The 11,236-nt window shown below is 59.4% G+C and overlaps 1 protein-coding gene across 1 annotated transcript; it reads left to right on the top strand.

Moving 5' to 3' along the window:
- The first annotated feature begins 2,119 nt into the window (after nucleotides 1-2,119).
- Nucleotides 2,120-10,887, top strand: CEL (carboxyl ester lipase). Its single transcript, XM_005902746.3, has 11 exons — nucleotides 2,120-2,185; nucleotides 4,301-4,451; nucleotides 4,529-4,651; nucleotides 4,852-5,049; nucleotides 5,623-5,753; nucleotides 5,909-6,016; nucleotides 6,117-6,234; nucleotides 7,984-8,170; nucleotides 8,670-8,873; nucleotides 10,080-10,277; nucleotides 10,572-10,887. Exons 1-11 carry the CDS (start codon nucleotides 2,120-2,122, stop codon nucleotides 10,885-10,887), a joined length of 1,800 nt encoding a protein of 599 aa, XP_005902808.2.
- The last annotated feature ends 349 nt before the right edge of the window (nucleotides 10,888-11,236 follow it).

The raw sequence follows: 11,236 nt of genomic DNA, 5'->3' as shown, positions 1-11,236 counted from the left end.
CCCAGTCCTGGCCGGTGGATCTCAGCTGGGACTTGTCCCACCTCTCCTGAGCCATGCTGCCAAGCTCAGACCTCAGGGGAGTGGGTCTGGGTTCTGGCCCCCCGCCAGGAAGCCACCTCAGTTCCTGTGCAGAGCTGAGAAAGGCACGCTTGGGGCAGGCAAGCACCCTGCCTCTGCAGCTCAGCCACATGGTTCCCAGAGCCCGCCTGCCGTGTGCCGGACTGCATGGCCTTGCCAGGTTCTCGACAACTGCTCAGTCATTCTCAGCTTAGAAACCTGCATGCCTACACCACCACCCCCTTTAAATAGCGTTTTATCTATGGAAAAGAGCAAATGTACATGAAAATACTGCATATTGTATAAAAAGCCCCAGTTGCCCTCTACCAGATCTGTTGCATCTACTCCTGGCTTCAGAAACCACACTTGCCAGTTTAGCTGCTTCGTGTCCTTGTGGTGGCACGTGGCTGCTTTCATGCAGCATGCAGGATCTTTAGTGGTGGCGTGCGGGGTCTGGTATCCTGACCCTGGGCCCCCTGCATCGGGAGCATGGAATCAGCCACTGGACCCCCAGGGCAATCCCGCTCCGTGTTTCTGTTCTATTTAGTATTTGTGCTTTGCTGGAACTGTTTTAAGGAAATTGGTACTTCAGTGTATGTTTCTAGGCTTTTGTTTTAAAAACACAGTGATGGTGTCATCACACCTAACAAATTAACAGCAATTCTCCTTCAGATGTGCCCCTGCAGTTGGGAGGCCCCAGTGTCTGCTGGGCCCCTTTAGAGACACGAGCACTGATTGACCGGCAGGTTGGAGTGTGGTCAGCCTTGTCCCCTGACCTCATTTCTGGACGTAGTGATGACCAGGGGGACCTGTTTCACTTTGCGATGATTTGTTTCCATCAATTGCAGTCTTGCTTTTTGCTGCCCAGCTCGTCTCATCTCTGGCCTGAGAACAGTCCCAGGCTGGCTGCTGTGTCCTTTGACATACCATCTGGTCTTCCCAGCCTTCTTGCTTCTGGGCACTGCGATGGCCCAGGCTCCTCCACCTCACTTCCGGTCTTAGACCCAGCCCACCGTTTGCTCTGGGGTGCCCCCCTTGGTTTTTACTGCCACTGAACTTCCTCGAGCACAGGAGGCTAACTGGAGGGGCTAGGCAAAGGTGTGAGCCAACATGCGCATCTTCCTGTCACTGCCGGCATCCCTCAAACGGCACCAGTCCTTCTTCCCAGCATCCTAACTCCTGGCTCCCACCTGCTGCCACCCACCCCCCACATTTCTCCAGCTTCTCTCCACTCACTCGGCATCACAAAAGATCTGGGCGCTGGAAATGATAGGCGGACAGGCAGATGGACCAACTGTGTTTCTGCAGGTCTCTGTGGGTCTTGGCCACAGGCTGGTGGCCCCGGGGTCTTTGCTTGGGCCGTCTGTGTGGCTGAAAAGCCTGGCCCTTCCTTCTCCTTGGGGAAAGCCTCCAGGCAGGACCAGAGTCTCGTCCCCGCCTCCGAGCATTGTGCTGCCTGGTGACGACCTGGCGCTGCTTCAGCCCTCACCCCATCTCACACTGTACAGACACCCAGCGCACCCTGGGTACCAGCGGGGGGCCATACCAGCCGCCCGGTAGCCCATGGCCAGCTCTGTCCCAGAAGTCACAGGCCCAGACCATGTAAACGGCCTCTGCTGAACTGCAGTCAGGGCACAGGGACACAGCGAGCCCATTTCCCTGAGGGCAAAAGCAAGTCCTTTGTCGGCACTGTGCACCCAGCCAAGCTCCAGTCCTTGAGCCCCTGCCCTCCCCACCGCCCTGCCATCTGCCTGGGCTCCCAGTAGGCAGTCACCTGCACAGGTGCCCTGTGGGGACCAGGTCACGTGGGCGCAGAGGACCCTGGGAAAGACAGACCATCCCCGCACGTGTGTGCATGTGACGTGTGTGTCTGCGTGTGACCTTGGCCCAGCCCAAGCCCCGCTGAAACAGCAGCTGTCCCCTGGCCCCAGGTACACCACCTGGAGTGTGGCCAGCCTGGAGGAAGGGCCAGTGACAGGAGGAGGGGAAGCTCTGGGCTGCCTCCAGCCCCATAAATACCCACAGGCCCCTAGGGCAGGTGTCGCAGAGGCAGCCGCACACCATGGGGCGCTGGGAGCTAGCCGTCTTGGGCCTCGCCTGCTGCTTGGCAGTAGCGAGTGCAGCGAAGGTAAGCAAGAGCCCAGCTGAGAGGTCGGCCAGGGGAGGGAGCCCCCTCTCACCTCCACTAAGCCAGACCTGGAACCTGGGGACAGGGCCCAGCAGGGGGAAGACAGAGAGTCATTGGCAGAACCCGACCACCATTGTTAACAGCATCTCCCGGGCACTTACTCTGCATTTCTAGCAGGATGACTCAGGCTGCTAAATACAGAATATCCAATTCAACTGGAATTTCACATAAACCATGAGTCAATTTTGGTGTATGTTTCACCCAATGATTAAGACATACACTTAAAAATATATATATTGTTGTTTATTTGAAATTCAAGTGTAACTGGTCAAACTTGCTGAGTCAGCCACCTGACCCACAACCCCCCTCTGGCTCCGTCGTCTGTCTAGAGACGTCAGTGTGGTCCCCCTTTCCCAGAAGGGGTGACGAGGGCCCAGAGCAGACAGGCTATTTGCCCAATATCACACAGCCACTGTAGCCAAGCAGGAATCTGGAACCCACGTTAGTCCAAACCTGGAGTCTGGCTCCTGGTGTAACCTCCATCTCCTGCTCCTCCAGCACCTGCTTGCTACAGCGTCTCTGCCCAGACACAAGTCAGGAGGCCCAGCCAACCCTCCTGGGGCAGCCAACCCTGCCCACCCTCACTGACCTCCTGCGGGTGTGAGCACCCGGGCAGGGAGACATTTCCAGGACGGAGCCAACAGCCACACGCAGATGGTGTGGGTGCTCTGGCAGGGCTCCGGTTAGGGGCCCATGAACCCCGCAGGCTGGTCCCTCCACCCCTCAGCCTGCTCTTCAGACCCCTGCTGCCTAGAGCTTCAGGCCCTGGTCCTGGGTTCCTTTTGCCGCTCTCCTTCTGGGGGGTTCTTTCCTGGGGGCTGAGGAGGCCCTGGTTTCCTCTGTGCTGTTCCAGCAGCCAGCGACACCCTGCCCACGCTGCCGACATGGCCAGGGTCCCCACGCCCTGTCCACCATGGGGGGCCTTCAGGCCGGTCTCAGTCACACAGAGTTGTCAATCCCTAGCCCCCCAGTGCCCTCTCCCAACAGCCGGGAGGCTGTTCAGGAAAAAACGCCTGGAGCATGGAGGGATGGGAGAGACAGGGGCCCAACTCCCAGGGCATCTGGCAGGGATTTCTTCCGGCTTCTTTCTCTGTAGTTCCAGCCCGGCCTGGAACTTTGTTCCCCCTGCCCCAGCGAGGCAGGGGGCCCCTCCCAGCCCAGACTTAGATCAGAGGGCGGCTGGGATCTGGTCAGGCCTGGGATGTGGGGCTGGCCCACTCTCGCCCCGCTGGAACCTAGCTCAGGAGAGATCCAGAAAGCCCGGACCTGCTTTCCCCCCAGATCAGGCGGCGAAGCTCTGGGAGAGAAGGGCCCAGCTCTGAGGCCAGACAGGAGCTGCTCAGCAGCAACTCCAAACGGGAAAGCCTCAGCTCCCTTCAGGAAAAGTGGGTTGATGGATGCCAGCCCCCAGGCCGCCGGTGAGGGCTGGACACTTGACCCATCTGGCGCCAGCTCAATGGGAGTTCTGGCGACCTTGGGTGGGCAGGGGTCTGTCCCAGCCTGAAGCACAGGGGTTGTGAGGATTTGAGGGGACTCAGTCGAGGGGGAGATGAGGGGCAGAGGAAGACGGGCCTGCTGATCAGGGAGCTTACTGCTGGGCGTGAACCATTTGGCGTCCCTAGGCGGCCAACCACTGCCGGCAGCTGGACAAGCCGACAGGCCACGAGGCGGGTAGTGTTGTCACCCATCTTACAGGCAGGTAAACTGAGGCTCAAGGTCACGGGCAGCCATGGTGAGAATCCAAACCTCCACCCCACCTGTCCCAGCCTCCTTGGAATGCTTCCCTGAGTGCGGACTCATGGCTTGAACCAGCCTCCTCTGAGATTCAGGGAGCGGGACACCCCAGGGGTAGGAGTGGGGTGGGGTGGGATGGGGAGTGAACCAGCTCCTCCAGCGATGTGAGCAGGTGGCAGGGGTCTCGGTCCCAGATGCAGGTGGGCCCTTCCCTGAAGCTGTCTCGGGGGAACTTCTGGGAACCCGGAGCCTGCAGGGGGGCTATCCTCCTCCGGGGGCCCACCAGCCAAAGCCCCCCTGAACTCTCCCCTCCCTGGCCAGTTGGGCTCCGTATACACCGAAGGCGGCTTCGTGGAGGGCGTCAACAAGAAGCTGAGCCTCTTTGGCGACTCTGTTGACATCTTCAAGGGCATCCCCTTCGCTGCCGCCCCCAAGGCCCTGGAGAAGCCCGAGCGACACCCCGGCTGGCAAGGTGGGAGCAGGTGAGGGCGGGCCGGGTCCCGAGGCTGGGGGGCCGACCCTCACGCCAGCCCCTCCGGCTGCCTGCAGGGACCCTGAAGGCCAAGAGCTTCAAGAAACGGTGCCTGCAGGCCACGCTCACGCAGGACAGCACCTACGGAAATGAAGACTGCCTCTACCTCAACATCTGGGTCCCCCAGGGCAGGAAGGAAGGTCCGTCCCCCCCCACCACGCCCTCCAGCTCCCCAAGCAGCCAGAGGCCTGGCTCCGGCCCCTGGGTTGTGTCTCGGGGCTCCAGAGCTGAACTTCAGCACAGATCGGATGGGGTGGGGGGATGGGCAGGACGTGGGCGGGGTGTGGGGGTGTCGGAGGGGTGTATCTGGCATCACGCAGCCTGCTCCCCTCCCCCTCAGTCTCCCACGACCTGCCCGTCATGATCTGGATCTATGGAGGCGCCTTCCTCATGGGGGCCAGCCAAGGGGCCAACTTTCTCAGCAACTACCTCTACGACGGGGAGGAGATTGCCACACGGGGCAACGTCATCGTGGTCACGTTCAACTACCGCGTTGGGCCCCTGGGCTTTCTCAGCACCGGGGACTCCAACCTGCCAGGTCTGCCGGGGGCACCAGGCGGGGGGAGCCAGTGTGCCCGGCCTCTGAGCTCTGAGCCCAGAGGCCACGCCCCTCAGCATCCCTCATCCCCAGATAGCTCCCCACAGTCCCCCAGAAAGGGCCCAGCCTCCCATCTGCTAAATGAGGGGGGCTGGAGCTGGACCGTGAGACACAGGAGCTGCTTGGCAGCTGAAACAAAAGAGAAGAGGCTGCCGGCCAGCTGGCCAGACCCCAAGAGACGTGGGGGTGGGAGCCACTGAGAGACACAGGAGGTGGCACACCCAGGGGGCACCTCGGGGCGGGGCGGGGAACAACACAGAATTCCCCGGACAGACTGGAGGGACTCTGGCCGGACCGAGAGAGCTGAGCCCCCGGCCTCCAGCTCCCCTTCCCCCGGCCTGAGACTCCCCTCCCCCAGCACCCACCCATCCAGCCTCCTGGGGACACAGCACGCACCGCCCTGGGGCTGGACAGGGTCTCCACGCCATCAGGGATGATGTCATCCCACCCACATGGACTGTGCGCCTAATGTGGGCCAAGCCCCCTGAGGAAGCCCTCCTGCCCCACCCACAGGTAACTATGGCCTTTGGGATCAGCACATGGCCATTGCTTGGGTGAAGAGGAACATTGAGGCCTTCGGAGGAGACCCCGACAACATCACCCTCTTTGGGGAGTCGGCCGGAGGCGCCAGCGTCTCTCTGCAGGTCTGGAGGCCCCTAAAGGGGTCACTCAAAGGAGTGGGAGGCAGTCGACGGTGATGGGGAGAAGTAAGGCTGACGGGCGCCTCCGTCGGGGTGTCCCTGGCCGAGCCCTGCAGACAGGCGGGCACAGGGGGTGACTGGACCTCTCTGTATTGCAGACCCTCTCTCCCTACAACAAGGGCCTCATCAAGCGAGCCATCAGCCAGAGTGGAGTGGGTTTGTGTCCTTGGGCCATCCAGCAGGACCCCCTCTTCTGGGCTAAAAGGGTAAGGGGGCACTCTGGGGGCGGGGCCTCCCTCCTTTTCACTCTCTTCTGGACCGTGTGTCCAGCAACCTGAGCACTGCCTCTCTGTCCCCAACCCCCAGATTGCAGAGAAGGTGGGCTGCCCCGTGGACGACACCAGCAAGATGGCTGGGTGTCTGAAGATCACTGACCCCCGTGCCCTGACGCTGGCCTATAAGCTGCCCCTGGGAAGCACGGAATGTGAGTAGGGGCTGCTGGGGGCTGGGGACCCGGGGGCTTCCCACTGGATGCCGGATCTCATCCTGGCTCTGTTACCAGCTCACTGGCATCCCCAGGCAGCTCGTTGCCACCCCTGCCCCGGCAGGCCTCTGTGGCCATGGCTGGAAGTGGGGGAGGTGTCTTTCCTCTTGTCTTCGGTGGGTCATGACCCCTTGGAGAACAGTTTGGCCCCATCCCCAACCATGCACACATAGGCGGTCATTCGTGCATGATTTTCAGCAGATTTATGGACCCCAGATCAAGACAGCCTCTGCACATAGATAAGCATTCATTCTTTCCTCCACTCATGAATTCAGCAAACATCTCCTGAACACCTGCTGCAGCATTCCCCTTCCAGCTCTGCTACTCTGTACCCCAGGAAGGCCAGGGGCCCAGCGGCAAAATCCTGCAAGTGTCAGTCTCATCAACCCAGGAAGCGATCTTTCTCTCTCACCCCTTCCAAGGCCAAGTGCAATGCAGACGCCATCGTTTGCGTCTGGACCTAATGTGAAGTGAACCACAAGTGTTACGTGAACATCTCGGCCCAAGATGCAGACCAACTGCATATCTGAGGGGTCCGCGTCCGGGGAGTCGAGCAACTGCAGACTGAAAACATTAAAAAAATTCCAGGAAGTTCCAAAAAGCAAAACTTGAATTGGCTTCCCGCCCTCCCCACGGTCCCCCCTGCCCCCCATCGCAGGGCTTCCCTGATAGCTCAGTAAGGAATCTGCCTGCAATGCAGGAGACCCTGGTTCGATTCCTGAGTTGGAAAGATCTGACGGAGAAGGGATAGACTACCCACTCCAGTATTCTTGGGCTTCCCTGGTGGCTCAGCTGGTAAAGAATCTGCCCGCGATGCGGGAGACCTGGGTTCGATCCCTGGGTTCGGAAGATCCCCTGGAGAAGGGAACGGCTACCCACTCCAGTATTCTGGCCTGGAGAATCCCATGGACAGAGGAGCCACACACACATATGTATATGGGGAGATGTTGGTAGGTTGTATGCAAATAGTGCACCATTTTATATAAGAGACTTGAGCACTTGGATGTTGGTGTCCTGGTAGCAGTAGTCATGGATTTGCAGAAATGTGACTGTATTTTCTTTTGAGCTGAATTGGAGGGGAAACGGGACAGGCCTAATGGGGACAGGGCATACGGTCCTTTGGGGCCAGTTCAGGGGTCTCACACCATTTCTGGCTGACACGCTGGAACCTGCCACAGAGAGGGGGCACCTCTTTCTCCAACGGTCCCCTCCAAGATTTCTAGACTTTCCTCCTTCTTGATTCAAGAGAGCAAGAGAACAGGGACCAAAAAAAAAAAAAAGAGAGAGAGAGAGAACAGGGAGAGGAGAAGGGCATCAGGTTGCAGTGAGAGAGCAGGCCCGGCGCCTGGACCAGCGCTCCTCGTCCTGGGGGATTTTGCGCCCAGGGAACGCATGGCAGAGCCTGCAGGCGGTTCTGGTGGTCGCAGCCGGGGAGGGAGCACCACTGGCGTCTAGTGGGTCGAGGTCAGGGAGGCTGCTAACACTCTACACTGCGCAGGATGGCGCCCCCATGACATAGAATGAAGAGGTCGGAAGGTCAATAATGCTGAAGCCGAGGAGCCCCTGTCTCCATCAAAGGAGGTGCAGCTCCTTGGTGGCCTCAGGATGGAGTCAGTTCCTGCCCTGGAGGTCTGGGGCAGGCGCAGGTGGGTAGCAGAAGGTTTGGAACCTGCTGCTGTTCGCCCCCAGACCCCAAGCTGCACTATCTGTCCTTCGTCCCCGTCATCGATGGAGACTTCATCCCTGATGACCCCGTCAACCTGTACGCCAACGCCGCGGACGTCGACTACATAGCGGGCACCAATGACATGGACGGCCACCTCTTTGTCGGGATGGACGTGCCAGCCATCAACAGCAACAAACAGGACGTCACGGAGTAAGCCGGGGAAGTGGAGGGGGTGCGGCGGGGGTGGCATCAGCCGAATGAGGAAGTCGGCACCGTGAGGGTGGGGAGGGGCCGTCTGTGGCCCTCTGCTGCCTTGGTGTTACTGGTGCTCAGTTGCTCGGTCGTGTCTGACTCTTTGCAACCCCATGGACTGCTGCACGCTAGGCTTCCCTGTCCATTCACCATCTCCCAGAGCTTGCTCAAACTCATGTCCATCGAGTTGGTGATGCCATCCAACCATCTCATCCTCTGTCACCGCCTTCTCCTCCCGCCCTCGATCTTTCCCAGCATCAGGGTCTTTTCCAATGAGTCGGCTCTTCACTTCAGGTGGCCAAAGTACAGGAGCTTCAGCTTCAGCATCCGTCCTTCCAGTGAATATTCAGGGTTGATTTCCTTGAGGACTGACTGGTTCAATCTTGCAATCTCAGGGCGTCAGATGCCCTCCTGTGGGCAGGGGGTGGAGGGTCCAGTGCTCGTTTGCTGTCTGCAGGGAGGACTTCTATAAGCTGGTCAGCGGGCTCACCGTCACCAAGGGGCTCAGAGGTGCCAATGCCACGTACGAGGTGTACACCGAGCCCTGGGCCCAGGACTCATCCCAGGAGACCAGGAAGAAGACCATGGTGGACCTGGAGACTGACATCCTCTTCCTGATCCCCACAAAGATTGCCGTGGCCCAGCACAAGAGCCACGCCAAGTGAGGAGGGCGGGCGCGGGTGGCCCACCGGGGATCCCAAACACCTTCCCAGCGAGGCCTCGAGGCGGGCAGCTCCCAGGAGTCCAGGAGGCCTGGCAAAGCCAGGGTCGGTCCCCACCTGTGCCTGCGCTGTCTGCCAGGCCTGACGGGCCTTGAGAGGGCCCATCCTCCCAGCCTCAGCTCGGGGGCTTTACCGAACCCTCCTGTGACTCCCGGCCCAGGCCAGGCCTGTACGCTCTCCCACACCCCTCGGCCCTCCCCGTCAGAAAGTCCTTGAGTCGGCCTTCCATCCACAAGCTGTCTGGAGGGCAGTGCCGCTGGGTGATATTCTCTGCGATGGGTTTCAAATTTGACAACTTTCAGAACAAGCCTGTGGCCACTTTTAAACCCTCCATGTGATAATAGCCAACGAAAATGAAAAATAAGCTAGGGATGCTTAAAAAGTAGGAAGATAAAATTTCACCTAGAACCCAGGTGGCACAGTGGTAAAGAATCTACCTGCCAACACAGGAGACACAGGTTCGATCCCTGGGTCGGGAAGATCCCCAGGAGGAGAGAATGGCAACCCTCTCCAGCATGCTTGCCTGGAGATTCCCCATGGACAGAGGAGTCCATGGGGTCGCAGAATCAGACATGGCTGAGCACACACACACACAGAAATCTAGCATGAAAACTCAGCAATAAATTTGGTTGGAGCTTCCTGTCAGTCAAGGCCAAAAGGAAATAACCGAGGACGCAACCTACCTTGTCCCATCAAATCAAGACTATAGATTCATGTGCAGAGAAAAACAACCTTTCTCAATACCGAATTATGAAGGAAGATGTCTCTATACTGTTGGTGGAGGCCAAGTGTAAACGCACTTGAAATTGTAGAATCCATGAAGTCAAAAATTGGGCCACGGTTTTCCTTCTCCTGGGTGAAAAGATCCAGATCCTTCCTGAGTCTTTTTTTTATGTATTTATTTTGAACTTGCTGCATAGTCTGTGGGATTCAGTTCCCCAGCCAGGCATTGAACCTGTGCCCTTGGTACTGAAAGCACTGATTCTTAACCACGGGGCTGCCAGGGAATTCCCCTTCCTGAGTCTTATGGGAATTGCCCAGACCCTTCCCTACACCCCCACGGCCTTCCCCTGGGGCCCATCTCTGGGGTGGGCGGCCCCAGGTGGGCACCCTGCCAACCTGGGTGATCTCCCCTCCCTCCTCAGGAGCGCCAACACCTATACCTACCTGTTCTCCCAACCGTCTCGGATGCCCATCTACCCCAAGTGGATGGGGGCTGACCACGCCGATGACCTCCAGTATGTCTTCGGGAAGCCCTTCGCCACCCCCCTGGGCTACCGGGCCCAAGACAGGACTGTCTCCAAGGCCATGATTGCCTACTGGACCAACTTTGCCAGAACTGGGTAAGGCAGGGGTGGGGACGGCCTCTGTCCACATCACTCTGCAGGCTGGGGGTTCAGTCCCTGTTCCCTTAAACACTTACCCTCCCTGAGCCCGGGCACCCCGTCCATGTGAGGCCAAGGGCTCCCGACTGGGCCCCAGGATGTTCACGTGCCCAACCAGTGCCTGGGAGACATGGAAGTGCCCATGGGGCAGAGGGTGGAAGACTGCCCAGGTGAGCAGGGGATGGGGGTCTCCAGCTTCCTGTGAGCCCCCTGGCCCCACCCAGCCACCCAGCCTTTTTTCTCGCTCTGCAGGGACCCTAACACGGGCCACTCGACAGTGCCCGCAAACTGGGATCCCTACACCCTGGAAGATGACAACTACCTGGAAATCAACAAGCAGATGGACAGCAACTCTATGAAGCTGCATCTGAGGACCAACTACCTGCAGTTCTGGACCCAGACCTACCAGGCCCTGCCCACGGTGACCAGCGCGGGGGCCAGCCTGCTGCCCCCCGAGGACAACTCTGAGGCCAGCCCCGTGCCCCCAGCGGACAACTCCGGGGCTCCCACCGAACCCTCTGCGGGTGACTCTGAGGTGGCTCAGATGCCTGTCGTCATTGGCTTCTAATGTCCTTGGCCTCCAGGGGCCACAGGAGACCCCAGGGCCCACCTTCCCTCCCAAGTGCCTCCTGAATAAAGCCTCAACCATCTCTCTCTGGCGTCTCTTTTTGCTCCCAAGACCCAGCTGGAGGAAAACGGGGTCTTTAGTTATCACGAGACCCAGGCACCTGGTCCAAGGTGTTTCCCCCCATCCGTCAGCCCTCAAGCCCAGGAAGCCAGCAGGACCATCCTCTTTAAAGAGGAGGAAACAGGTCCATAGAAGTGAAGCATCAGGCTAGGACTGGGACTAATGTGTGGACCCCCCATGAAAGGCCGTCGGCTCCCAGGCGCTGGGCTCTGCTCCCGAGGGTGGGCGG

The sequence above is a fragment of the Bos mutus genome, chromosome 11, assembly GCF_027580195.1.
Source record: "Bos mutus isolate GX-2022 chromosome 11, NWIPB_WYAK_1.1, whole genome shotgun sequence".
Lineage (NCBI taxonomy): Eukaryota > Metazoa > Chordata > Mammalia > Artiodactyla > Bovidae > Bos > Bos mutus.
The sequence above is the reverse complement of the archived record's forward strand: the minus strand, read 5'-3'. Positions and strand labels throughout refer to the sequence as shown.

Coding starts and splice junctions, on each gene's coding strand:
- CEL (XM_005902746.3), top strand. CDS start 2,120: ATGGGGCGCTGGGAGCTAGCCGTCTTGGGCCTCGCCTGCTGCTTGGCA. Junction 5,050..5,622: donor CGGGGACTCCAACCTGCCAG/GTCTGCCGGGGG, acceptor CCCCACCCACAG/GTAACTATGGCCTTTGGGAT. Junction 8,874..10,079: donor CAGCACAAGAGCCACGCCAA/GTGAGGAGGGCG, acceptor CTCCCTCCTCAG/GAGCGCCAACACCTATACCT.